The sequence below is a fragment of the Malus sylvestris genome, chromosome 12 (assembly GCF_916048215.2).
Source record: "Malus sylvestris chromosome 12, drMalSylv7.2, whole genome shotgun sequence".
Taxonomy (NCBI): domain Eukaryota; kingdom Viridiplantae; phylum Streptophyta; class Magnoliopsida; order Rosales; family Rosaceae; genus Malus; species Malus sylvestris.
This window is the reverse complement of record NC_062271.1, coordinates 31,937,697-31,965,041: the sequence shown is the minus strand read 5'-3', so window position 1 is coordinate 31,965,041 and position 27,345 is coordinate 31,937,697. Positions and strand designations below refer to the sequence as shown.

The 27,345-nt window shown below is 39.1% G+C and overlaps 4 protein-coding genes across 6 annotated transcripts; 3 read left to right on the top strand and 1 right to left on the bottom strand.

The window, feature by feature from the left end:
• The first annotated feature begins 2,487 nt into the window (after positions 1-2,487).
• LOC126593253 (protein LUTEIN DEFICIENT 5, chloroplastic-like) lies at positions 2,488-10,022 on the top strand. Of its 2 annotated transcripts, none has more exons than XM_050259256.1 (17): positions 2,488-2,792; positions 2,904-3,066; positions 3,420-3,636; positions 3,755-3,826; positions 3,907-4,017; positions 4,410-4,601; positions 4,725-4,886; positions 5,031-5,126; positions 5,201-5,302; positions 5,528-5,560; positions 5,679-5,759; positions 5,864-5,946; positions 6,055-6,186; positions 6,392-6,452; positions 6,599-6,664; positions 6,817-6,979; positions 9,843-10,022. In XM_050259256.1, exons 1-17 carry the CDS (start codon positions 2,693-2,695, stop codon positions 9,878-9,880), a joined length of 1,872 nt encoding a protein of 623 aa, XP_050115213.1. In that variant the 5' UTR covers positions 2,488-2,692; the 3' UTR covers positions 9,881-10,022. The 2 variants fall into 2 exon arrangements, with proteins under 2 accessions (XP_050115213.1, XP_050115212.1); XM_050259255.1 differs by having other exon boundaries at positions 9,749-9,895.
• Positions 10,023-13,514: 3,492 nt separating this feature from the next.
• LOC126593251 (rhamnogalacturonate lyase B-like) lies at positions 13,515-16,095 on the top strand. The gene has a single exon (XM_050259253.1). It carries the CDS (start codon positions 13,937-13,939, stop codon positions 15,989-15,991), a length of 2,055 nt encoding a protein of 684 aa, XP_050115210.1. The 5' UTR covers positions 13,515-13,936; the 3' UTR covers positions 15,992-16,095.
• On the bottom strand, positions 15,963-21,540 carry LOC126593255 (sterol 3-beta-glucosyltransferase UGT80A2-like). 2 transcript variants are annotated; one of them, XM_050259257.1, is made up of 14 exons: positions 21,271-21,538; positions 20,992-21,176; positions 20,629-20,880; positions 20,078-20,189; positions 19,566-19,736; positions 19,114-19,177; positions 18,828-18,885; positions 18,540-18,717; positions 17,771-17,901; positions 17,276-17,378; positions 17,061-17,137; positions 16,774-16,821; positions 16,535-16,684; positions 15,963-16,375 (listed from the first exon to the last, which is right to left on the bottom strand). In XM_050259257.1, the coding sequence occupies exons 1-14, from the start codon at positions 21,389-21,391 to the stop codon at positions 16,190-16,192; spliced, it is 1,836 nt and encodes a 611-aa protein (XP_050115214.1). In that variant the 5' UTR covers positions 21,392-21,538; the 3' UTR covers positions 15,963-16,189. The 2 variants fall into 2 exon arrangements, with proteins under 2 accessions (XP_050115214.1, XP_050115215.1); XM_050259258.1 differs by lacking the exon at positions 16,535-16,684 and having other exon boundaries at positions 21,271-21,540.
• A 1,098-nt stretch (positions 21,541-22,638) lies between these two features.
• LOC126593256 (ferrochelatase-2, chloroplastic-like) lies at positions 22,639-26,598 on the top strand. Its single transcript, XM_050259260.1, has 9 exons — positions 22,639-23,095; positions 23,324-23,467; positions 23,601-23,702; positions 24,046-24,149; positions 24,237-24,363; positions 24,865-25,017; positions 25,248-25,348; positions 25,525-25,726; positions 25,941-26,598. The coding sequence occupies exons 1-9, from the start codon at positions 22,736-22,738 to the stop codon at positions 26,163-26,165; spliced, it is 1,518 nt and encodes a 505-aa protein (XP_050115217.1). The 5' UTR covers positions 22,639-22,735; the 3' UTR covers positions 26,166-26,598.
• The last annotated feature ends 747 nt before the right edge of the window (positions 26,599-27,345 follow it).

Genomic DNA, 27,345 nt, shown 5'->3' with positions numbered 1-27,345 from the left:
GTTATGAGAAATATAGTAAATTATAAACAAAATAATTTTATTTGTTTTCAAGGCCTCACAGCCAGTTATATAGATTGTCCCAATTTTCTCTTCAACGTTTTTCTCTCAAATAAATGTTTTAGTGACGAAATAATATCTAGAAATCTTCACAGAAAATATGAACATTCTCTTTAGCAACAAAAAATCATTCGAAACGTTTTAGCGATCAATTTATATTTTCTCTCTTTATAATTTTTACTTTAAAATTTTAATAAGTACATACTTTACATGTGTACTATTGCTGTTGATCTTCTATTTCTTTTTTTTTTTGGAAAAAGTTTGACTGTAGCAAAACTACAGCAAAAACTTCCTCAACTTTTATTAAATAACAAACCCAAAATTACAAGCAAACCAAAGGCCCAACTAACAAATATACACAACCAAAAAAGGGCAGAAACCAACAGAAAAACCGAAGAGGCCTCACAACAGTGAAGCCCAAACAACACACAACAGCCAACCGAGAAACTTCTACAAAAATCTTCTCCACCGACAGACATCCAAGCTAGCCTCTGGAAACGTCAGCCACCACCGAGTATCGCTGCCTCAAACACCACCGCCAACCTAGAACAACAACCAGATCACATCCATTAACAGGAGATAGTTGGCACCAAAGATGGATTGGCCAACTACCAGTAAGAAGCTCGTGGAAACTCATAAGCAACACTGCCGACAACAGCAGACAACAAGGAGAACGTGGTGGTATGGGAAACACCCGAGCCAGGAAAAACATCCCAGCTCTACACACGAACTCAAAAGGAACTATGGCTCAATATCAGATTGAAGAAGAGATGGGGAGAGGTATACTGATGGGAGATGAAGAACAGGACAAGTCGTAGTGGAAAAAAGGGAAAAGCATCTGGAGAGGCAAAAAGAAAAGAAGAAGAATAAGAAGAAGAAGAAGATCAGACTGAGGAAGAGATGGGGAGAGGTATACTGACGGGAGATGAAGAACATGACAGACAGGAGGGGGAAAAAGGGAGAAGCATTTGGAGAGGCGAAAAGAGATCAGACTGAGGAAAAGATGGGGAGAGGTATACTAACGGAAGATGAAGCACATGACAGGCCATAAGGAAAAGATGGGGAGAGGTATACTGACGGAAGATGAAGCACATGACATGCCACATGGGAAAAAAGGGAAAAGCATCAGGCCGGAGGGGAAAAAAGGGAGAAGCATCTGGAGAGGCGAAAAGAAAAGAAGAATAAGAAGAACAGAAGAAAGAGGACACGACAGAGAAGGGGAAAAGAGGAGAAAACATAAGAAGAAAAAGAAAAGTGGCAACCGACTCCAGCCAATGCCAGAGTTGGCGCTTGAGAAGGTGGACAAGATGAAGGCCCTCAGCAAAAGGAGGGAATAAACTCTCATAGAAGGAGAGAATGTTTCTCATGGAAGAAGAGAAGGTCTCTATTGCTGTTGATTTTTATGACAAGAATACTTTAGAGATTACTAGGAAATAAAGGAGAGAAGGTCTCTATTGCTGTTGATCTTTATGACAAGAATACTTTAGAGATTACTAGGAAATAAGCCCGCACGTTGCGGCGGGAACTAACTATTTCAAGCATAGCTGTATGAAGAAGACACATTTCAGTCGTAACTGCATGAATAAAACACAAAGTTAGTAAGTAAAGCTCATATTTTTAGCAGTGTTATTTTAACAACAATTATTCAAGTGATTAATTGGCCCGGTGGGTAGGGCATTTCTCATAGTCCTACTGCATTCTATGTCCAATAGGAATTTAATTGCCCATTCTATGCCATGGAGTGGTGCCGAAAGATTATTTTATGGGTTTACTGATGAAAGATCTGGAAAATACTCCTCGTGTTTTTTGCAAAAGGCGTGCAGCAGCCAAAGGTAAGCTTATATTTCATTATTTTCAAATGGCTGCCATATTATTGTTTTTATATATGTCCATGGATTATATAACATCCTATCAAATTTATTTTTCCTTTCACTATTTCTCTCGTTCCTTGATGGGTTTACTTCCTTCATCACCAAAGTGTGGCAAGAAACACCAAACATTAATGACAAATTTTTAGTTGCGATTGAAAGCATGAAAAATTTTAATTTTTAAGTTATTAATCTTTTAATACACATAATTTACTATTTATATAAAGACATGTAGTATACCAGCTCATGTGACAATTACATTGAAAAATTTCTTTTGATGATAAAGACGTGTGTGCTTATTTCAGAATGGCAAGCCCGTAAATAACCCAATGACAGATTTGTAAATAAAATGAAATTCAGTCCAAAACACTGTTCACATGAACAGTACCAAATGCAATGCTTTCTTTAGACTAAAGTGAGTACAGACAAACCGAAGTGTAATGGTCCTTGTCTGACAAGCTGTCATGCATGTGTTTTGGGTCGGGTCGGGTTGGGTGAGTGAGAAGATACCGAATCCCCGACGCAAACGGATTTTAGTTGGCGGGTACGTAACTGCTAACTCAGCCAAAAGATACTCCCTCAAGAACTTGAGAGCTAGAAAACGACCACGTTTGGCCCCTGCATTATCATCATCTTCTTCTTCCTCCTCCTTCCCTCTCTTCCTCAACCGCCGATCCCCGACGGCTGAGGGCCACATTTGGCCCCTGCATTATCATCATCTTATTCTTCCTAAACCGCCAATCCCCGACGGCTGAGGGCCACCGCCAATGGCGGCCGCCGCCACCATTCCTCTTCTGCAGTTCGTCCCCGCCAAAACCTTCCAGGCCAAGCACCACTCCAACAGGCTCCGACCAACCAAACAGAGAGGTCCATTTCTCCTGAAAGTTTCGATCTTTGATCTTCTTTGAGCTTATTTGAGCTTCTTTTTGCTTAATTCCTACTTTTTTGTTGATAATTTTGGTGGGTTTTGTTTTGCAGGAAGTTTTGGTTTGTCTATGATTACATGCGCGTCTTCTAATGGAAGAGAGCCTGATTCTGCCGACGGCGGCGTCAAGAGCGTGGAACGTTTGCTGGAAAAGAAGCGGCGCGCCGAGCTCTCTGCTCGGATTTCTTCAGGAGAGTTCACTGTGGAGAAATCTGGGTAATATGATTATTAATGATTGAAATTCTGCGTTTAGTTTTGATCTGTTTTGGAAGTTTCCGCTGCATTTGATCAAATTCACTTAATAATTTGTTTAATGAATTCTAATTATACTTAATTATAGCAAAAGCTAGGTGTATAAGTTCAATTTTATTAAGTATTTGGTGACTAAAAGTCGAAAACGTTTTTTTTTTTTTGCTGTTCTTAATTGTCTGAAGAAAGTCTGTTACTTTTTTTTATGGACTTGTGGAAGTAAATTCTTATATCTGGGGAAGCTTTATTTTTGTGTTATTATACATCCACATTTGCGTTTATGCATTTCTAACTCTGAGTCTCTTGAATGTGGTAATTAGTTTTCCATCTCAATTGAAGAGTGGTTTGTCGAAGGTTGGTGTTCCTACTGGGCTACTAGATTTCTTGTTCAGCTGGGCTGATGCACCTGAAAACTATCCAAAAATTCCGGAGGCAAAAGGAGCGATCAGTGCCATTCAAAGTGAGGCCTTTTTCGTCCCGCTGTTTGAACTTTACCTCACATATGGTGGAATTTACAGGCTGACATTTGGACCAAAGGTCTTTTCATTTCTAATATCCATCTCATTGATTAATACTACTCTCTCTCAAGCTTAGTGGATTGTGTTGACGGAAAGGGCGTCGTTCTGAATGAATTACTTGTTGGTTCTTGCTGCAGTCCTTTTTGATAGTTTCTGATCCCGCGATTGCCAAACATATATTAAGAGAAAATTCAAAGGCTTATTCAAAGGTAAACCAAATTGATAATGTCTTTTCCTGTCCTCTCTCTCTGCCTCTTCCTTTCTTAAGTGATATATACTTTGCGCACAGGGAATCTTGGCTGAAATTCTAGAATTTGTTATGGGGACTGGACTCATTCCCGCAGACGGTGAAATATGGCGCGTTCGACGACGTGCTATAGTTCCCGCATTGCATCAGAAGGTATTTCGTTCTTTTCCTTCTCGTTTCAGTTGCGATTCCTTTTTTAATCTTGTGGGAAAATGTCTCTGTTTCCATACATTCAATGTTTCTAATAGCAAAAGCATCGGGCAAGGCATCCCTAGGTTCAAAAGTTTGAAGAGCGTATTGATTTTGTTCATATATCAAGAAAATGTTCTTTCCTTATAACAAAAAACACTTGATTATTTAGAAAACTGCGGATAGAAATTTTATGAGCTGTTTGCCTTATTAAAAAGCCTGTTCATTTTCTCATGCAATTTGGACTACCTCACTGTAAATGTAAAACTTGAACTGGCCGTAGGAACTATTTTTAACTTTCTTTTCGTTGGTCAATTTTTATTGTTGATTTCTATTTTTTTATTTTGAACCTGTAGTATGTAACAGCTATGATTAATCTCTTCGGAGAAGCTACAGACAGGCTTTGCCGGAAGCTAGATGCCGCTGCATCTGATGGGGAAGATGTAGAGATGGAGTCGCTTTTCTCCCGTTTGACACTGGACATCATTGGCAAGGCACTTTTTAATTATGATTTTGATTCGTTAACAAATGACACTGGGATCGTCGAGGTATTCCTTTTGATTCCTTTTCTCTTAGTTCCAGTTATACGAGGTTCGTTCCTGTTTAGCTTCCACTTATCTTCACGGTTCTCTTGACCACATATCGGTGTCATTCTATTTTGGCTAGAGCAGGCTGTGTACACTGTCTTGAGAGAAGCAGAAGATCGTAGTGTTGCACCAATACCATTATGGGAGATCCCAATATGGAAAGACATTTCACCACGACAAAGAAAAGTCGCAACAGCCCTCAAATTAATTAATACTACACTGGATGATTTGATAGCAATTTGCAAGGTAAAGCCATCATTTGTTTGGCACAACATGTTTCTGATCACGCTCACGCATAAGTATTTTCTTTCAAGTTCATACGTGGCTGGGCATGGCTGCTAATCTGATGCATTATTGCTTTAATTTTTATTTTTCATTTGTCATCTGCAGAGAATGGTAGACGAAGAAGAGCTACAGTTTCATGAGGAGTACATGAATGAACAAGATCCTAGTATTCTCCATTTCCTTTTGGCATCTGGTGATGATGTATGTAACTACAAACTATCAGACATGCTTGTCACTAGCTCAAACGGTTGAACTTATTGCTCCACTGTTTGTAGGTCTCTAGCAAGCAACTCCGTGATGACTTGATGACAATGCTAATAGCTGGGCATGAAACATCAGCTGCAGTCTTAACGTGGACCTTTTATCTTCTTTCCACGGTAACAAGTTTGAGGCTTAGTAATGGAATCATGGAACTAATTTCTCACTTTGATATTCTTTAGCACATAGTAATACAGATTTTTACGTGAACTGGATAAATATATCGACTTTTAAATCTTGGGTGCTTGCTAAGTTTATGTGTGTGGTGAATAATGGCTACAAAAAATCATGCTTGAATCGAAAATCTATTTCTCATGATTTGGTGGTTTTTGGCTTGACTGCAGGAGCCTGGGGTCATGGCCAAGCTCCAAGAGGAGGTATGTTAAAGTTTTAATTTTAATGCATCCATATTTGTACCAGAAGAATCAATAGGTGTCGTGAATACTTTAGTCTATATCAGACGTTCTTTTTAATTATAACATTTTGTGTTCTTAGGCTGATTCCGTTCTGGGAGATAGATTTCCAACCATTGATGATATGAAGAAACTCAAGTATGCAACTCGAGTGATTAACGAAGTAAGCAGATCAGCTTTTATCAGAATGATTAGAAAGTTAATCTTCTATATTAATCGTCAGTACGATTGTTTGTTTTTGGTTTAACCTTCCTTCTTCCTTTGTAGTCCTTGAGGCTTTACCCACAACCACCTGTGTTAATTCGTCGTTCACTGGAGGATGACAAGCTTGGAGACTACCCTATTAAAAGGTAATTTGTCATTCATCCGTATCGATATATGTGGTTAACATTATCTTCCTCATTCCTTGAATATTACCATGCAACAAACTAATTCCTTTATTATATTTTCATATACAGGAATGAGGATATATTTATTTGCATTTGGAATCTGCATCGCAGTCCAAAACAATGGGACGACGCAGATAAGTTTAACCCTGAAAGATGGCCATTAGACGGACCCAATCCAAACGAAACAAACCAAAATTTTCGGTATTTCATCTTTCTGCCTATTTAATGAATCGGATTTTTGTCACAATATATTGTTCTTTGTTAGTAATTATCGTATTCTGGAGTTACAACTGGTCTGTTACGCTATCTTCGTTGAGATTGGATTCAGGGTTGGATTTGTCCTGGAGGTTTTGTGTTAAGGATCCCTGCCTTTTTACAAATAAATGACTGGTAGTTATGGTTTCAGTTACTTGCCCTTTGGCGGAGGACCACGGAAATGCTTAGGTGACATGTTTGCAACGTTCGAGGTAATATAAACATTTGAACTTGTTGAATGTAAATCACTGAAATTTTTGTGTGCTTCTTCTCACGACGACCCTCTACAAGTATTCAGAGCTTCTCCTTTACCCAAAATAGGAAAGTGTTTTGAAACTTTCAATTTGCTGATTGACAGACTGTAGTAGCACTTTCAATGCTTGTTCGAAGGTTTAACTTTCAAATGGCACTCGGCGCTCCTGAGGTAAGTATCCCTATGTTGTTTCCTGCGCGTATTATATCTAGCCTAAGAGTAGCTTTTTGAAGCGTGATGCTTAAACTCGGTATTTGCTGGTGCAATTGGGAAGAAACACAATAAGTTTTATGATTCTATCTAATGAATGGTTCTCGGAGCAGGTCAAGATGACAACGGGAGCCACCATTCATACGACGGAAGGGTTGAAGATGACAGTCAGTAGGAGGATAAAACCTCCGATTGTTCCCACATTGGAGATGCCTGCATTTGAAGTGGATAAGCCCGTCGGTGTCCCAAAAGGGGATTCTTTAGTTAGTCAGAAAGGTGAGGTTTCTTCTGCTCATCCTTGATCCTTGATTATCGCAGTCGAGCTACATGATTCTAAATGGCTGAGATTTATGTTCTGATGTGTTTGATGTGCTTCGGTTAAATCTTCTGTTCGACGACGTCAGGTTTGTAGTAGGTAATGCTGTAAATTAAGGGGGTGTATTCAATTAGGATTTTGAGGGAATTTAATTCTTTTAATGAATTCAGGGATATTCAATCTGGATTTTAAGTGATTCTCTAAAATTCAATGTGTATTCAATCAGGATTTTAAGATAGTTTATTTAAATCATTAGAAATATAGATGTATTCAATTAGAATTTTAAAGAAGTTTATAACATTCCAGGTGTATTCAATTAAAATTTAAATTTAAAGAATTTGGAAAAGTTGAGAAATTAGAGGGAATTTGAGAGATTTTGTAGTGTATTTTAATCATCCATAAATCTCACATCTTCCCATGAGATTTCAAGGAAATTGAATCAAAATTTTATATGGAATCTCTACAAATCAGTTAAACTCCTTAAAAATCCATGAATTTATAAATCCATTAAAATCTCTCAAATTCTCAATTAATACACCCCCTAAGAGGAGGGAGACTATATATCGTAAGATGCAATTAAGCATAGCGCTGTCGTGCTTAATTAGGTAATTTAACTATGGAAGAGTTTCTATTTAAACACCATTTCCGATCTAAGTTCAGTTCACATTTTTATCCACACCTCATTAAAATCTCTAAAACCCAACTCTTTTTAAAAAAAGAGTGAGGCCATCTCCAACCGAGGGTTGGCCAGATGGCTGTTTTAGCCTTCTGGTCCTCAAAGATATTAATATTTTAATGAACAGTACATGGTTATATTTGCCTCCGTCTCCAACCGAGGGCCAAAGGGCCAGAGGGCTCGTTTTAGCCATGTCATAAAAAACTGTCTCCAACCGAGGATCATAGGACCAAACATAATTTATTATTTAAATTTAAAAACTACAACTTATATTTAAAAACTACAACTAAAATTTAAAAACAACAACAACAACAACAACAACAAAGCCTTTTCCCACTAAGTGGGGTCGGCTATATGAATCCTAGAACGCCATTACACTCGGTTTTGTGTCATGTCCTCCGTTAGATCCAAGTACTCTGCTCTCTTGAACTCTACCCTTCTGTCCTAGCTTCTTCACCCTTCCCCGTCTAATAGGATCAAAGTACTTATTTTGTGTGTCCCGTGTAAAGTTGATAGGAGCATATGCTCCCAAACAACTTTGAGTGGAGTCGTTCGAAAAGAAGTTTCTATAGCCCACTTGCTCATTTAACACTGCATCCGGGTGCCAATGGAGATACAGCGACCCTTGCTCACTTATCACTGTGCTCGGGCCACACAGCGCGCCACTTACGGGTGACGCCCTAGCTTTAGCGCGATTTCGTTCTGGATTCATTTTCATAAGGATTCGACGTAATCATGGAGTGCCGGCTGTCGACTACCTGACGCCCTCCCCCTCCTCCTTTATCCGGGCTTGGGACCGGCAATGTAAGATAAACTTACACAGGCGGAGTTAAAATTGAAAACAACATTAACTTGACTTGAATTTAAAAACGACAAATTAAATTTAAAAATTACAAATTAAAATTGAAAACAACATTAACTTGAATTTAAAAATTTTGTGAGGAATGGTGAATGAATGGTTTAGGTATTGATAGGAAAAAAAATAGAATTTTTGAGAATTTTTTTTTAAAAAAAAAAGGCCCAAAAAACCTAAAAAAAAAATTGAATCCAACGGTAACTGGCACCAGCTAGCCGTTGGATTCAAAATTCTTTTTAAGAATTCTTGTCGGTTATAACCGACAGGAATACATTTATTGTATTAAATAATATAAATGTATTCTTATCGGTTATAACCGACATGATTAATCAGTTTTCTGCCCAGCCCCCGGTTGGTTGGCTGGCTGCTTCCAGCCAGCCCTCCAGCCCTTTCAGATTCCGTGGGGTCCTTTCAGATTCCACGAGCCCTCTGGCCTGGCCTTCGGTTGGAGACAGTTTTCGAACTATTTTCGACCCTCTGGCCCTCTGGACCCTTCGGTTGGAGATGGCCTGACGTTTTTAGTTTCAAAGTTGTTCTGGTGGGGTTGCTTAGAGTAAGTCCACCCGGAGTGGATTGCCTGGCACCCAGCACCCAAAACAGGTTGGGCCCCAGCCTAATAGGCTGACACCCAACCCAACCCAAGCAAGAGACCGGTCCAAAATCGATAAACCCAACAGCTGGGCCATCTGATGTGAGCAATCCCGTGCTCGGAGGTCGTAATGGTGTTGGTCGTGGGGGCGTTCACCACCAAAATAAGAAACCCCAATAACACCCTTCATCCATCACCTCGCCGCACTCAAATCTCACCCCAAAATAAGAAACCAGACGTGTACCTCCAGGAACGACACCCAAACAACCCAGATCATCCACACACCCATCCATGCCACCCTAATGACTTCACTTTTGGAATTTCACCACGGAATCCGACCGTTTGCGCTCCTACTAGATGTATTGGACTAGGATCAAGACTGCTGTCGTTGACAAGTTCGCTCGTCGCTGGACCAGAACTTGCTGAGCTATGTGACGGTGGCTATGGGGATAAAGGGGCTAGGAAAAAAGGGCTTGGGATAAAAGGGGAGAAGTGGCTTTGGAATTAACGATCTTATAAAAATATAAAAAATTAATAATATTTTTTATGAAGTCAGAAATTAAAAATAATAATATTTAAATAAAATTGACTAGACTATTTTTTGTTAGGAGTGGAGATGCATTTGGCCTATTACTGTTCATTGGCATATATCACTGTTCACTGAGTGGATTAAATAGGCTGGGTGCTGGCACATTTTTTTAGGGGTGGACTTGCTCTATGGATCAGCAGGTCATTTGTAGCAAGGTCGGAGCATGAAAGAAATCTGGTAATGTATTTTGTTTTGGGAAACTTTTTGGAAATGTCATATGTACTTAAACATTTTTTTTAAATTTTTTTATATGAACAAAAGTTTTAAGCGGTTGTCATACTAACTTTCTGAAATTATGAATTTATCATCTCATCCTAACTTTTAAGTATTTCATTTAAAATAAATCACTACTTTGCACAAGACTTGTGTTCAGAGTTATTTCAGATATTTCAACATCTCACTCTCTGACACGCTCCAACCCCGATATCTCCAAATATCAAGGTAGGCATGTGTTGGTTGATACCCGAGGGTGACGAAGCCAATTTAAACATGCCTACGAATAAAATATGTAATTAGAACGAAAATGCTAATGCAAGAACATGTTTAGAGCATACAACTAATTAGGAATAATATGAAAGAAATAATAAAAATTTATGAACGAAGGGAAGAGTCATACACTGAGAAGACTCGAATATACCTATGTGGACGTGCCCTGACTCCAGGATCGTGTGCCTCGATTCTAATTCATGAGGGGACGCAAAACATAAAAGGTGAGTGGACCATAATTTATAATAATACTAATATACGAAAACCGATATTTTTCTGAACATCCTAACCCCCTGTTTTGAAAAAATAAATATATATGTATACACACACATACACACACTACATAGTAGGTTTTCCGAAAACTCTATTATGCCATGAAAATATTCGTAAAACTAGTATGAGTAAAACCATGCTCAATAACGGTGATATCATCGCCCGAAGGTAAATCCATAAAACTCATCAATATTGTCCTCTCTAAGGATATCATAGTCGCCCGAAGGTAGTACCTGTCCATCACCCAAAGGTGAAACTGTACGACACTAGATTACATCAGTGAAAAAACCATGGTCCATCACCCGAAGAAGAAGTTGTACAACTCCAGGTTGCGCTGGAGAAGAGGATATATAACATATATGCTCAACTATGTCCTATGGTCATAGATGTCTAATACCCGTGTTGTGTGGATGTGTTGTATGATAACTCACTAGATACATACCGAAAGCATACCTCAAAAACTCATATCAAATCCATAGCTCAAAAGCTCAAGGCCTTCTTTCATAAATCCATGATAAATCACATATGTAAATCCACTTAAATCACAATCGTAAATCCATGGAATTTCATAAGTGAAAACCCAATACTTCATAACCTTTAGTAAAATGTAAATTCGATAAATCATAAATATCTCGTAAACCATAAATGTAGAAATCTGGAAAACATAATATAAAACATATTCGATGCGAAAAATATGAAATGCATGCAAGCCTAATATTTTATAAAAACATGCAAGTTTAGAAGGGGTCAACTCACAGTATGCCATTGCCTAGGAGTCACCCGAACTAGAGAGGATGGTGTCGCTTCCCACCAACACACCTAAACACGATTTGAGACCATTTATTAAAACTCTACCAAAACGATAGAATTTGGGAAAACAGACAGCAAATTTGGAATCAGGACGTCGAAATTAGCTTTAGGAGGGGTACCGGCTGAAATTCAAAAAGTTAACGTTGACAGTCAACGGTCAATGCTGACAAAAAAGTCAACGGGTCGGGTCAACGGTCAATGAGTCGGATCTGGGCTTGGGTTGTTGGGTTAGGCCTATGTTAGGGTTATTAGGCCAAGGCTTTGGGCCTGGGTATTTGGTTAAATGACTTGGGCTTGGGTTAATGAGTCACATGGCCCAAAGGTTTGGGCCGAGTTCAGATTGGGTTTGGGCTGGATTAGGGTTGCGGGTTAGGTCGACTTGATTGGAAAATAAGAGGAAGGCCGGAATTTTGGGCGGGAATTTCCCAAATCTGTTTGGCTTCGTTTCTCATCCAAATCTCATCATTGAAGTGTCAAAATGAAGCTACGAAGATGGAGATTCAAGTCATACCACTTCGACTCATGGCTGTGGCCTAAAGGTGACAGGAGAAACGTCTGTAACTTCACGGTCCCTCGCCAGAAACTGGGAAATTTTTCCCTAGTCGATTTCGTGCTAATCCTTCACCAAAAACGAGTAACTACTGAGCAATCAAACTTGCACACCACTTTATGACAGAGAAGAGTGACTCCAAGGCTTACCTAATCGGAGGCGGTGAAACTCGCCGAAAAATCGATGTTGGTGGTCTCAGTCCTTGTACTCGTAGAGGGAGAAGAGGAATGAGAAGTACAAGAGAGAGTCTAAGAGGGATGAGGGAGAACAAAGATTGGGTTGGTGGTCTGTGTGCGTTGCTCGGGAAGGGGTTGTAGAGATGAAGGGTGAGAGAGAGAGCTCGAGAGAGAGAAGGAGAAGTCTGGGAGAGAAAGGAGAGGGAGAAGATTCCAGAAGAACAGGGGAAAAATCTGCCACGTGTCAGCTTGGGGTGGTCCAAATAGAAAATATCCCTACATAGAAAATTACCAAAATGCCCTTATGTTTTGAATTCTGTAAAATCTTCATTTTAGCTCCAAATTCCATTTCGCTTGCGTCCACGCGTTCGTAGTGACGAATACTACATGAATACGCTAAGAAGATAGATCATGCATGACACAACAAGGCGGTCAACAAAAGTCAAAGCATTTGCCTCGAAGGCATGGTTTAAAATATCCATAATATCCCGATATTTCCATTGAAATTTCCGTGTTTTTGGACTACCGATATTTTTCTGGACTACCGATATTTCCAATATCATCGATATTTTAGACCTTGCTAAATCACTCATGTATCTTACCATGTAATGTATAAAGTGTAAAATATTGTACTAATTCATTATATATAAATGATTATGGTGTGTTTAAACTTCTTTCATTAATTACTACATATTTTCTACATTCACAATGTTTGCCAGCTCACTATATAATCAACTTAAATCAGTTATATCTATCATGCAATGCATTTCTTTCCAATTTTTTGTGATAAACTAATAGATAATTGACTAAATAAACATCCTGCAAAGTTTCAATAAAAATTTCCAAGTTTTTCTTAAAATTTCCGTGGTTTTTATTCAATTTTTATTGATATCGATATCGATAATATCCCGATATTTCCATCGAAATTTCTGTGTTTTTGGACTACCGATATTTCCGATATCATCAATATTTTATACCTTGCTTGAAGGTCATTTTTGTAATTTCATGTTAAAAATTCATAAAAATCGTAATATTTAGGGACGGGTCGTTACACTCTCCTTCTAATAAGTTGCCTTAGACAAGAAAAATTCTAGGCTCTCAAAAAATAACAAAGGGGTTGATATGATATATGAGAATCTGAGGGCTTGGCGTTCGGAAACGAGGAACGACGTGCACTTGCTTTTATGTGTTTCGAAGTGAATACTCAAGCATATAGTTATTGGGACCCTCTAATCTGTGGTAAAGTTTGATGATATTCTTTATGTTAAAATGTCTGAAATAATCCTAAACACAAGTTATGTGCATTGCACAACTTATTTTGAATGAAAAATTTATTGGAGTTAGGTTGAGATGATAAATTAATGGTTTTGAAAAGTTGGTATAACAATCGCTTAAAATTTTAATTTATATATATTAATACGACATTTCAAAAAAAAAAACTTCCACTTTGTTATCTGCTCGAAATTTGTCCATTTCGAGTTAGGCTGGAACTTGCTTAGCAGCAACCGAACCAACCCGAAGATTTCGAACACAAAAATTTTATGCCAGAAAGCAATCGGAACTCCGCCAAAAATCAAACTCCTAACCGGAAGAACCAAATGCAGAGAGAGCAAGTAGCAGCCAAAGCAGCAAAGGGGAAATCCTAAATCGTCCAGGAAATTTTTTACGTAACAAACAAACATAAAAGGGAAGGTATTATCATATCCTAATTTATCCAGGAAAATCAAACCAAACTCTATATCCAGGAGTTCCAACAACTCGAGGAGTCCTAACTACATGAGGATGAATGTGTCCGACTAAATATATCGAATGTAAGATTTGATTTGTCATCAGTTAATCTCAAAACAGAACGAGTACGTTGATTTGTTACTACGAACAAGTATTCGATTATTGCAACCGAAGAGAGACTAACATGCTTTCGATGGAGAAGGTGACGCAAATGAGGAGATGGGTGATCCTTGGAGTATTAGCACTAGCATTACTTGGTTTGCTCTTCTTCTTCCCTATTAACAATGGTGCATACGAGACGACGAGGATTTCTGGAAGGCGAGCACTCAGGAGCGTTACTGGCAATGAGCTCAACTTCAACCAGATGCTAACAGAGCAAACTCAGAACACGGTAGAGCTGAACAATGGCATTGTCCGGGTCACTTTTTCAAATCCCGGAGGAGACGTCATTGGAATCCAATACAAGGGAATTGACAACTTGCTTGACATCAAAAACCCCCCAAGCAATAGAGGTTACTGGGATCTTGTATGGAAAAACGGCGAGGACAGACTACAAGGAACAACATTTAAGATTGTTACATCGACGGCGGATCAAATAGAGATTTCTTTTAATAAAACTTATGATGTTTCCCTCGGAGATTGGACGCTACCCTTAAATGTTGACAAAAGGTACATAATGCAGCGTGGTCGCGCTGGGTTCTACGCGTATGCCATATACGAGCGTCTAGAAGGGTGGCCGGAATTGCGCATAGATCAAACAAGACTTGCTTTGAAACTTCGACAAGATAAATTTCAGTTCATGGCTATATCAGACGACAGACAAAGATTCATGCCAACAGCCGAAGATCGCAAAGGAGACCACTCTCAGACCCTTGCCTATCGTGAAGCTGTTCTTTTAACGAATCCAAGCAATCCCGAGTTTAAAGGAGAGGTGGATGACAAGTACCAATACTCCAATGATGTCAAAGACATTAAGGTTCACGGTTGGATTAGCACTGACGATGCTATAGGGCTTTGGATGATCACACCTAGTATTGAGTTTCGTTCAGCGGGGCCATTCAAGCAGGAACTTACCTCTCACGTCGGCCCAACTGCCCTCACTGTGTTTCTTAGTAGTCACTACGTCGGCAAAGACGTTGGGTTGACCTTTGCAGACGGTGAGGCATGGAAGAAGGTTTTCGGGCCCGTCTTTGTGTTTCTTAACTCAGACGTTCCAAGCTCGAATGCGTCCTTCTCTCTCTGGGAAAATGCAAAAGAACAGATGTATGAAGAAGTAAAGAGTTGGCCATACAATTTCACTCAGTCCGAAGACTTTCCTAACTCCGATGAACGCGGATCAGTGGCTGGTCAGTTACTAATACGGGATTCGTACATCAACGAGAGCCTAGTCTCAGCAAGTTATGCTTATGTGGGACTGGCTGCGAGCGGATACGCGGGATCATGGCAAACGGAATGCAAGGGTTATCAGTTCTGGACTCAAGCTGACAAGCAAGGTTATTTCTACGTGAAAGATGTTCGACCGGGGAACTATAGTTTGTACGCAACTGTTCCCGGCTTCATTAGGGACTACAAATACGAGTACGATATTACAATTGAAGCAGCAAGTGAAGTCAGTTTAGCTAATCTTACCTTTGAACCTCCGAGAAACGGTCCGACCTTGTGGGAAATCGGCACCCCCGATCGATCAGCCGCGGAGTTCAACATACCGGATCCATATCCAACCCTTGTGAACCGATTGTTCACTGGTAATTACGCAAACAGGTTTAGGCAATATGGCTTGTGGGAACGATACGGAGATTACTACCCTGACCGTGATCTCATCTACACCGTCGGCACTGACAATTACAGAGATGATTGGTTTTACGCTCATGTGACAAGGAACAGAAATGGTACATACGAGGCAACGACATGGCAAATTGTATTTCAACTTGAGAACGTTTGGAACACCGGAAATTATATGCTCCAACTGGCGTTGGCCTCGGCCAACTACGCAGAACTGCAGGTCCGATTCAACAACCGGAATGACGCACCTCATTTTTCGACGGGGCTAATAGGGAAGGACAATGCCATAGCAAGGCATGGAATTCATGGTTTGTACTGGCTCTTCAGTGTCGATGTGCCGAGCTATCGACTTCAACAAGGATACAACACCATATATCTTACTCAATCAAGAAACTGGGGACCTTTCGCAGGACTTATGTACGATTACATCCGACTGGAAGGACCTCCTCCAAACTGATTGTATTTTATGTATTTTCAAAGAGTTTTACAGTAATTAAAATTTACGATTTTTTTTTCATATTTGTTTCAAATTATAACTTTATAAATTCAAGTTTCGACAAGCTAAAAAAAATTAAAATAACGATACAGGATATGGATTAGTGATCACCCTAAACGTATATAGAATCATGAGCAGCCAAGACGTTGCTGTCGAGAGTCATGCCGGGGAGTAGCCAAAACATCTTCTGAAAGATAATAACCTTCTTCTAGTTGGCAATGACTGATCAGGTTCGTCGTCATCAGATTTATTGAAAGGAAAATGCCTGTGAAAGGCCTTCACTGCTCCCTTGACCCCATCTTCGCTATCCATGGCCTTCGCAATTTCTACAGCACGCTCTTTAACCTTCCAAAGGAGAAGTTATGTTAAAATTGTATTCTAATAAACAATGTCAAGTTTTGTTCAACGCGAGTGCAGGTGTTAGAATTTTACACGAAAAAAATGACAATTTATAGCACCAGCATATGTGAATCACTTGAAGTTAGAAAACAAAACGGTAAATACCATTGGATCTAGCATGAAGCGTATGGCATCAACCAATTTTTGAAGCGAGAATTCCTCAACTGGGATGGGTGCAGGACCTACACCTCTGGCATGCACCCTCTCGCCCCAAAATGGCTGGTCCCCGAAGAATGGTATAATTGTAGTTGGACACTAAAAAGAACACAATATCACCCATAAATAAGCCACTAACTAAATCATTCCCTCATATAAGATTTCCCATTAATAATTTTATCAGTTACCTCAGCTTTCAGACCAGCAGCAGTTGTTCCAGCACCCCCATGATGTACCTAAAACGAATTTCCGTATCCAATGTGAAACCAAGTTCATTTGTAAAGAAAACAAAGTACAAGCAACAGCTAGACCCAGGGGCGAAACCAAACGACAAAAGAAGTGTGTCAAGTTAATGCGTGACAACAGACTGCAACGGAGATAACATTTCAGCACAACCGTGAGAGAATGACGTTGTGAACACCAGTGCAATGAAATCTCAACCAATCAAAATGAGTTAAAAGCAGTAAGACTTTACCACACCAGAGCATCGTTTGAATAACCAATCATGGGGGCAATTGTCCACTAAGTACACAGAATCATTTGGTTCTACCGCTGAGAAGAGAAATATATAAGCTTTTCACATGTAAAGAAGTAAGAATACAATGTGCTTGTAAAAACTAAAGATATCATATTTTATACATATATATATATATACATATGTATATATTTTATTAACGAATTGAGACTTACAATTACCAAGGCCACCCCAGCCTCTGTTGATAATGCCTCTTTGTCCAGTTATTTCCAGAGCTTTAAGAATAATATCAGTCATTTTCTCCGGTTCTTCAAGCGGCTAATAAAAAACCGGAATAGAAGGAAAAACATTAGCATGTTACAAGACAATTTACCACTTTAATTAAATGTTCAATCAAGTAACCTTAACTATTCAATTGACAGGTATACTCTGCATGCATTTGTAATGTTCTCAGTCAAATCAGATAGTGAACTGAGCAAAGGGGACAATTTTTCACTTTCATGAATAGATCCCCCACAACCTGTTGGTTGGGAACCAGCATGAAGGCGGTCACTCATTGGTGGTGTGGTTTTGGCTCTCATGGTGATTGTTTGGTCAGAGAGTAACAAGTGTTTTTTGAGTGTACGGTGGAAACAGAGCTACTCTGAGATAGAACTGGGCAAAGAACATTAAACACGAATAGAAAATGCTCCAAAAAAAAAATAACTCACAAGGCTACCAAATCCAATATATACAGGCGCGTCACCAGCTTCAAGCCACTTAGCAAGTGGCTCTGGGGGTTCATAATTTGAAGCAAGGTCAAGAAAACAAAACCCAACAACGTCAACCTTTGGTCCCCAATCTGCCAGACAAGTGAAAACCAAAGCATATTAGCAAATAATTAGCATACTGTTTTCTCATTTGGTCAAGCTAGTATATTTCTCCCCTATCAAATCATATTCTGGAGGCTTCTGCAATAATATCAGCATAAGAATCCCATTGTTGCATGATAAAGCTTATCTAGTGACCACGATGAGTATTTTGAATTGACCATGTATCTCTATCATATTTTCAGCAATAAATTGTAAACAATTACTTGTTTTTGAACAATGAGGTTATCAAACATACAATGAACCCCAAATAGGCAAGAAACAAGGTGAAAGGCTATGAGAAAGTCCTCATAAGAATTTCAATCCAGGTGGACCAAGAATCAACAACAAACAAACCATACAACATCGAGTCCGTTTTTCAATTCGTGGAACAACGAGCAATAAAATATTAACAAGCTCACACCAAGCACATAGTGGGCAATCCATTGAAATACATCACCTGTAGAACTAAAGACAACCTCTAATCCATATATATGGACAGAAAAGCTGAAATTAATCTTCCATTATGACATCGATATCAGTTCATTTAGTATGGAAGAAATCAGTGACTTCATATCAAGTATTGACATGCAAAATTTTCATCTGAAGGAAAAAGATTTAAATATATGACCTTGAGGTTTGGGAACAAGATGAGGACTCCATATATACCCATAGGGCACGTCAGGAGGAGAACTATAGTATCCACTTAAATATGTGATAGGTCTGAGCTTCAGCATTTTCTTCCGAAACTCATTAGTCATGTCTCGAATTCCTAGCCAAATAAATGCATCGACTAATTGATATGATACCTGGAAAGAAAAGAAAAATCTGTTTAATTACATAATATAAGCCCGGCAAACAAACGCATCAATATAGATCACTATCAGTAAGGTAGAAAAGGATATCGTATGAGACTCACTCTATATCCAATTGGTTGCTTGACACGAGATAGAGGATGGGGGAATTCACTCGTAGGCCTGAGAAAGGTAAATAGTTATCAAGCGATTGATCAAACAACAAAGAATATTTCATGATTTGCTGCTTTTCTCTCTTTTAACAGTACGTTTAAAGTACATACATATGCAATGAACTGTGTGTGGTTGAGAAATTATAGGTCAACCAAAATGAACAATGGACAATGAAACTGAGTGAATCATTGAGCAAAAGATAACAGAATTTGACCTAACCCAGGAGACAACACTTACGTCCATGGCATGGTGAAAAATATATGAAGTGGTACTTTTAGTGCCTCGGCGACATGAGAGTGCCCTGGACAAGTGTTTGCAAAGTTAGGAGTCTACTAAATGATTTCAAACAACATAAATATTCATTCTTCTTTTTATATCAAGTTAAACCGTTCAGATATTTAATTTATAAAGATCCGTAATTGTTATCTCCAAAGAACATAACTATGGAGACTTTCGGAGCATTTCAAGTGGTTGAGGCTATGACCATGCATCCATCAACACTGTCAGAGGTAGATTGCCTTAAACACATCAATATAGGGTCTTCATTTATTTCAACGGTAATAGGAACCACAAACACACAAACACCTTGTGCTTGAAGCCAAATATTGTGTGTCGCCAAATCAATTGTTTGAACAATGCCATTGATACTTGAAAACCAAAAGCAAAATAATAAGATGATGAAATCTAACCATAGGCTGGTGGGTTGGCAATTATTGCTTCTGCTTTAAATGGAATTTTGGAATCAGGATCAGGTTCGTTGCATGCAGGAAGTAAAGAAAAAATTATTTCCCTCAACTGATGTCGCTGAATTGATATTTCCGAAGGTCCTGATGGCAAGAAACCTTTATTCTTGACCATATCTGTAAAAAACAAAAGCACTACATCAATATAAATCAATAAATAAGACAGGCATGTTCACATATGTGTGTTTTTTAAGGAACACACAGACAAATGGGCCTGAATCTTCAATGTTAAATTTCCAAGATTATTTCCTAACGATTCAAGCAAGCAGAATAAGGTACATGAAAATTAAAACCTCAATGCTAAAATAAGTTTGATACGTGGAACAAGGTAGCGGTTACATTAACTAAACTTTATGCAAAGTAATAATTTCAGAAATTAACAAATGATGGAATAAACAGACCAAAGACTCATCATTATTGTACGCAGGGCACAAAAAAGAAACAAATTCTGTACTTACAACCAGCAAGAACCTTTGGATCTCCACCTAAAGGATAGAACTCCAACCCAGCAGTAAGGACAAAATCTTTGAAATTTGCATGAGTTGCTAGCCTAACCCTATGGCCATATTCCTGCAAGTAAACACATCCGTCAATTCACATAAAGTCCGGGATAAGCTTCCCAAGAAGAGCTATATTTTATTTTCACTCATCGCCTCTAAAATTTCCATCACAAAAGGTAAAATTCTCAATGTACTCTGATTAAATTATATCTTTATGCATAAATACACGCACACAAAGAGCATTAGAAGTAAAATGGATGTGATTAACAGGCACAAACAAAGCAATAAATCGACAAAGCAACTAAAGTTTCACCGAAGCAACATCAATTTTCTTCATACAATTAATCACCAGCAGAGAACACTAAGCAAAACCGAGCACGAGCATATATCCAGCAAAAGATAAACAATTATCTCACAATTGATGTCAACATTCTCAATCAGTTACACACAAAATTATGAAGCATTTCACTGTTAAGTTCTATATAGCTAAAAGCACATAAATGCGAGACCTGCAATCGTTTTCCAATGGCAACAAACGGCTGCACATCTCCTCGTGTGCCGACGATAAGCATTACAATTTGCAGAGGAGGTATATCTTGAACTTCAGTTTCCGTCTCGCTGCCAGCTTCTCCACCAGAAGCTGCTTCACTGTGAGCAGCTCCAGTTCCGAAATCCAGATACTGCGGTTTAATATCTCCCAGAACGTCAAATTGCACGGTCCCGTCATCTTTCACTTTTGCCAGCCGTTTTATGTATTTACGCTGCAGAATTTCAATGTAGTTCCAATTAAATCCTAGAAATTTCAAGGACTAAATTCTAAAAACATTAAATTCGAAAACTCGGGAAAAATTCAAAAAAATTAAATCGAGTACCTTTTTTCTAAAAGGAGTTCTTTGATCGAAGAGCTTGGCGAGAATCACAGCCAACGCCTGGTTCTGAGTCAATCGCGCGCTCGCAGAGAGTTGACTCGAACCGGAGCTCGAACCGGACGACGTACGGACGGTGGATGGTGACTTCCCAGAATTTTTCTCTGTTTGCACGTCTATCTCCAAATGCCCTACCAAATCCACATTTTTTCACAAACTCGAAACCAAAATTACGAAAATAGACAATGACGATGACGAAGAAGGAGGAGGAGGCGGTGAAGGAACCTGAGGAAGTGGTGGCATTTTCGTCATTAGGATCGGGAGGGGCTTCGGCTTCGAAATAGACGGACCCGTCGCTGGAGCTGCCGGAATGGCTCCGGCGGTGGTCGGCGGAGGACTCCGTCATGGATTCGCGGGGAGAGATTCTGTCGAGGTTTGTCAATGGAGAAGGGAAAGGTATCGGAATGCTTTTTCTAGTTCGAGTTGTTGGAGCCGTTGGAAAGCACAAAGCGAGAAAAGAGGAGAAGGGAGAGAGACAGAGAGAGAAAACAGTTGGAACTGCCAGGTTGTGACACGTTCCCAACGCGAGGGCGCCAAATACAACGTAATAACTAAAACCCGACCTAACCACCGACCAAAAGGGCAAAAATGCTTTTTTATTCTCTCTTTATTTTACTGCGAATACAAGCCGAGTTTTAACTTAACATTTTCGGTACTGTTTATTTTTATCGAAAAATCATATTTTTATTCTTTAGTATTATTTACTACATATTTATTTGTCATTTTTCATTAAAATTAAAGTTTTTTTTTAACTTTTCGTTAGGTTTTTTATTTTTTTTATTACTGACTTATATCACCGATAAGAAATAAATGTGTGAATGCTCTTAACTAATTGAATTATAATCTTTAATTAACAAATTTATCATTTTGGTCTCGTTTCTTACAAGTGTCTTCCTTAAAAGCAATTTTATTTAATTTTCATCAAAACCAATCGCTTGTTTAAAACATTTGAAAAGTAATTTAGTTTTAACACATTTACCTACGAATCTTAACACTATTCTGTTTAACAAACAATATGCTCTACACTAAAAAGAGAATCTTTCATGAACTAATTCCTAAATTTTCGAAACATTAAAAAAAATGTGATTTTTTTATTTAATTCAAGCAATAGTGAAAAAGGAGAGTATCAAACTTAGAATTTTAAATGCAATGTGAATAATCTATCTACTTGAGTTATAAGCTCATTGTCGTAAAAGATGTGGTTGGTATGATAAGAGTTCGTGATAGATAGGCTTACAAGTAACTATCAGAGACAATTCAATAGGTGACCAAAACATAACCACATCTTTATACACAAATTAAAGTTTTCACAATTCAAGTGAAAATGTATGTGTATCGACATCTTGACTTAGTAATTTTAAGTCTTGATCCTTGGAATTATTAGAAGAGTTACCTTATGTTAAACAAGTTAATTATCCGCCTCGTAAGTAATCATTTGTTTACAGGTTAATGTTAAAAATTGTTCCTACCAATCCGCCCGACCCATGAGTTGTCCACGGGTCCGGTTCAAACCCGATTGAATTAGAATTCAAATCCTTCGAAGAGAGAGAGTGAGAGTGGCTTGAAGCAGGCCACGTGTCCTAACTGCGAACTCAGCACCCATAGCCAAACGCCTATCTCTTGTTCTTCTCTCTCTACGCTGTACACTCTGCAACAGTGCAACTTGCCTTCTCAGTCGAGGCCTCGGGCAATGGCGGCTGAATCCATAGCAATGCTACCGTGGACAATATCCTCCGCCGTCCCCTCCGACCACCGCCTGCCGCCGCGCGGAGGATTACTCTGCGGTTCTCACATCCACACCTCCGCAGCTCCAGTTAGAAATTGCGTCGTCGCCAGATACTCTTCGACGCAATCTGCTCTGCTTTTCTCCAAGAACTCGCTCCGGAAATGCCTGCCGCCGCTAAAGGCGTTGGTGGCGTCGGAAACTCTGGACGCTCCGTCGACGCCGTTTAGTGGGGAGGATAAAGTCGGAGTCTTGCTGCTTAACCTCGGTGGGCCCGAGACCCTCGACGACGTCCAGCCCTTCTTGTTTAACCTCTTCGCTGATCCGGTAACTTCCTCAAGCTTATCAATTTTTGAGTTTTCAAGTTTTAATTTCTGAAATTTCTACAAAAATGCCATGAATTTGAATTTAGTAAACTTTAAGGTGTGTGAATTTTGAATTTAGTAAAATTAAAGAGTGCGAATTTGAATTTAGTAACTTTAATGTGTGTGAATTTAGAGTGGAATCTATTGAATTGGGGTAGTGATTTTTGAACGTGCGTGAAAAAATGGGCAGGATATCATTAGACTGCCGAGGCTGTTTCGGTTCCTTCAGAAGCCATTGGCGCAATTTATATCCGTTCTGAGGGCGCCAAAGAGCAAAGAAGGCTACGCCTCCATTGGCGGCGGCTCTCCTCTTCGACGGATAACTGATGAACAGGCATGACCACTCTAACTTTCTCTTAACATTGACCTCAAGTGCTCTTGAATTGCATGCTTATCATGTAAAGCCTTAAGCTTGATGGAAATGCTGTCTAATTGGAATTTCATTGGGTACCCTTTTCTCCATTCAGGCGGAAGAATTGAGGAAGGCCCTTTATGCGAAGGATGTCCCAGCAAAAGTGTATGTTGGTATGCGTTATTGGCATCCGTTTACTGAAGAAGCTATAGAACAGGTATTTTGGTATGATTTCATTTTGATTTTCGATGCATCTGTCAATTATATCTCGGCTAGTGAGTTATGTACGTCTTAGAGTTTACGTTGTCTTGTACAATAAACAAATATATAGTTTTTGTTGAATCATTCCACTTCAAATTTTGCTTCACAAATTACATGAGATGTGCTCTTCTTTCTTTAACTATGATGCCACTTAATTATAATGGTTGTTCCGCACTTTTGTCAAGTCTTAGGTTAACTCCAATTGAGTTGGTAACATGCAAATTTGTTAAGAGATTTAGGTTTTCAATTGTGGTCAAAAGTTCATGGATCTGGTTGTTGATTTTAAAAAGATTTTGTAGATAAAAAGAGATGGAATTACAAAGCTTGTCGTCCTTCCTCTTTATCCACAATTTTCAATATCAACTAGTGGTTCAAGCCTTCGGCTCCTGGAGAGTATATTCCGGTGATGTCTAACTCTAACTATGTGTTGCCATATCATTGCCTCAAATTATAATCTTTAAGCTGACTGGATAATTCATTGGTTCATCAGGGAGGACGAATATCTTGTCAACATGCAGCACACAGTAATACCATCTTGGTACCAGCGTGAAGGGTACATAACGGCAATGGCAAATTTGATTGAAAAAGAGCTTCAATGTTTTGACAGCCCTGAAAAAGTATTGTTAAATCTTTCTTTTTCACATTGATTTTCATGCCTCTAAGTGAGTTACTTATCCTGCATCATTTAAACTAAATGAAAGAAAAAGTACCTCTTAGGGTTCTACAATTCTCATGGCCTCAGAGAGGTTTCTTTAATCTCTATTTAGTGGGGGATATAAGGATTGTTTTATTATATTATGCATACTACTAAGTTGTCAAAAAAGGCTGCCACAAAAAGCAAAACTATCTTGCTATAACTTTCCTTTCTTCTATAGACACATTTGGATATGGTTTCTTAGCAGTTGAGTGTTCCTGCAATAAATTTTTAGTGCTGCGAGAGGCTATAGTAACGGCCTTTTCAGTTTTGGTGTATAAATGTATGGTATAATATGCAATTCTTTTCTGTTCTGCTCTAGCTTTTCTCTTACTGACAGTGACACCTAAGTTCCAAAATGAAATTACTTGGTTATCATCGTCGTGTAGATGTCAGCCAGCTTAATTGGGAATGTGCATTACAGGTAATGATATTCTTTAGCGCACATGGAGTGCCACTTGCATATGTGGAAGAGGCTGGTGATCCGTACAAGGCGGAGATGGAGGAATGCATAGATTTGATAATGGAGGAGTTAGAAAAGAGAAAAATAACTAATGCGTACACCCTTGCCTATCAGGTGCATTTCTGCTTTTAATTTGATCTGATTTTAGATATGTTTATAAAGGAAAATTGAGTTCAAGCCTCTAGCCTCTCACGAATAGGGATGGTTTTTTCAAAGATCATGTAAAAATAGTGACATACTCGTCTTCGTTGTTCAGATTTCTTTTATTGTATTCGATGTCTATCTTATACATCCATGATATTCTTTGTGACTTGGTTGATTATAGTTAGTGAATGTTCTAACAGAGCAGAGTTGGACCTGTGGAGTGGTTAAAACCCTACACAGATGAGACAATAATTGAGCTTGGAAAAAAGGGAGTCAAAAGACTGCTGGCAGTCCCTATAAGGTAATTGTTTGTCGCCTTTTCTTTTCCCCACTGTTTGCTGAATTTTAGCTGCATCCTCTCTCGCTCACTCTCTCACTCTCTTGCTCAATCTCAGGCGCACAAACATGTGTGCATACTATCATATATATGAATTATGAAACTTAGTTCTGTGATTAACTGTTGATGCATGACCACAGCTTTGTCAGCGAGCATATTGAAACTCTAGAAGAAATCGATGTTGAGTACAAAGAATTGGCTCTGAAATCTGGTATAGAGGTTTGGGGGCGTGTTCCCGCACTAGGATGTGAACCCACCTTCATTTCAGATTTGGCAGATGCGGTGATTGAGAGCTTGCCATATGTTGGAGCTATGGCAGTCTCACATCTTGAAGCTCGACAGGTAAACTCTCTCCTGAACAATGTTGTGTCTTGTGTGTGCCCTCCGTGCGCATGAGTCCATGGGTGGGTGGCGTAGAGAAGCTAGCTTATGGTACCATTTTTCATTTGTTTGTCCCTTCTGTTTTCCGTATTGAAAACCCATCTTGGATAGGTTCTTACTATAGTTTTCTACTCTGTGCTTGTCTTTGGATGGTGTTTCGGGTCTTTTGTTGCAGTCTTTAGTTCCACTTGGGAGTGTGGAAGAGTTGTTAGCAAAATATGATTCACAGCGTAGGGAGCTACCGGCACCTGTGACTGTTTGGGAATGGGGTTGGACAAAAAGTGCCGAGACTTGGAATGGAAGAGCAGCTATGTTGGCAGTGGTGGTTCTACTGGTCCTAGAAGTCACCACCGGGGAGGGGTTTTTGCACCAATGGGGCATATTACCCTTACATCGCTAAATCTAATCTCTATATCTCTCTCTCTCCCTCCTCCCTCCTCCCTCCTCCCTTGCCCTCTTTCCTCTTTTCTTCCTCCTTAAATGTACCTATTCATAATATTGAGCCTCCTTTTTTCTTTCTCCCCACACACGTTGTAAGTTACATACTGATGCATTTGAGTCCCCGCTTACACGATCGGATTTGAGCTGTCCAGGTGCAGCACTTTATGGGGGAAAAGTGGAAAACTTGTATGATGTATAAATCGTCTGTAATTCGTATGTTCACAGCCTCGCACGATGGTCCATGAATTTACCTTCAGTAAAGTTTTGAGCTCTACTTTGAATGTTGATTTTCTTGGTGTTGAACTTTCGTTGATCAACGGAAAGAAGCTATTGTAATTCAAATATTCAAAGCAATTTGTGTACTTATGCAGATGATTACTGGTCGAGTTCAATTTGGCCAATTCGGTCATGTGTTTCAATATCTTAAACCATTTTAGTTATTTCCATCTAGTTTAGACGCCAATGCGCGAACATTCTACGAGTTAATGTGCAAAGATTGGACTAAGATTCTCCCTTCCTCCTTACATTCCCTTCCATCGTCTTCTTTCATTCTTTATTTTGTCTCTTATTCTATAAAAAATTAATATAAGATGTTGATGTAATTTAATCATGATCTTTTTTTTTTTTTTTTTTTTGGAACCTTGGCGGTACGAGGGAATTTTATTGATAAGAAAAAAGAAGTTACACCTAGACAGGGGGACATAAACCTAACCCCTCATAGAACAATAGAAAAGAAATACAAGGGGGGACATGCACCTTACCCCTTTTGAGAAAGGAAATACCGGAAAAAGAGGGGGACATAGATCGTACCCCTCTTGGAATTTAATCATGACCGTTCAAATATGTTATTGTGATTTCAGTTGTATAATAAAATAAATATATTTTGTAATGACCATATAAAAGTAACAAATTCAGAATTATCAGAAACAGCTACAAAGCAGTAACTGAGCGGGAGAGCTCATTGCATGTCCAGTGTTTTGAACTGTGGTAGAGCCCACAGACTAAAGAATCCGGTGGACCATACCCGCAAACACCAACTCTTGTGGGGGCCACTGAACAGTGACGTCATTTCGAGATGGCGTGTCTTTTGGCGCGCGTGAATCAAAAGCTATCAGAGATGCTTCTTTTGTCTCCGTCTG

Bases quoted from the DNA above. Each gene is read 5' to 3' on its own strand.
- LOC126593255 (XM_050259257.1), bottom strand. From the start codon at position 21,391: ATGACGGAGTCCTCCGCCGACCACCGCCGGAGCCATTCCGGCAGCTCC. The intron at 19,178-19,565 runs GTTAGATTTCAT...ACACTTGTCCAG, and splicing joins TGCCAACCCACCAGCCTATG to GGCACTCTCATGTCGCCGAG. The intron at 18,886-19,113 runs GTAAGTGTTGTC...TACCTTTCTCAG, and splicing joins TTTTTCACCATGCCATGGAC to GCCTACGAGTGAATTCCCCC.
- LOC126593253 (XM_050259255.1), top strand. From the start codon at position 2,693: ATGGCGGCCGCCGCCACCATTCCTCTTCTGCAGTTCGTCCCCGCCAAA. The intron at 4,602-4,724 runs GTATTCCTTTTG...TGGCTAGAGCAG, and splicing joins ATGACACTGGGATCGTCGAG to GCTGTGTACACTGTCTTGAG. The intron at 6,453-6,598 runs GTAATATAAACA...GCTGATTGACAG, and splicing joins ACATGTTTGCAACGTTCGAG to ACTGTAGTAGCACTTTCAAT.
- LOC126593251 (XM_050259253.1), top strand. From the start codon at position 13,937: ATGCTTTCGATGGAGAAGGTGACGCAAATGAGGAGATGGGTGATCCTT.
- LOC126593256 (XM_050259260.1), top strand. From the start codon at position 22,736: ATGGCGGCTGAATCCATAGCAATGCTACCGTGGACAATATCCTCCGCC. The intron at 23,096-23,323 runs GTAACTTCCTCA...AAAAATGGGCAG, and splicing joins TTAACCTCTTCGCTGATCCG to GATATCATTAGACTGCCGAG. The intron at 25,018-25,247 runs GTGCATTTCTGC...ATGTTCTAACAG, and splicing joins CGTACACCCTTGCCTATCAG to AGCAGAGTTGGACCTGTGGA.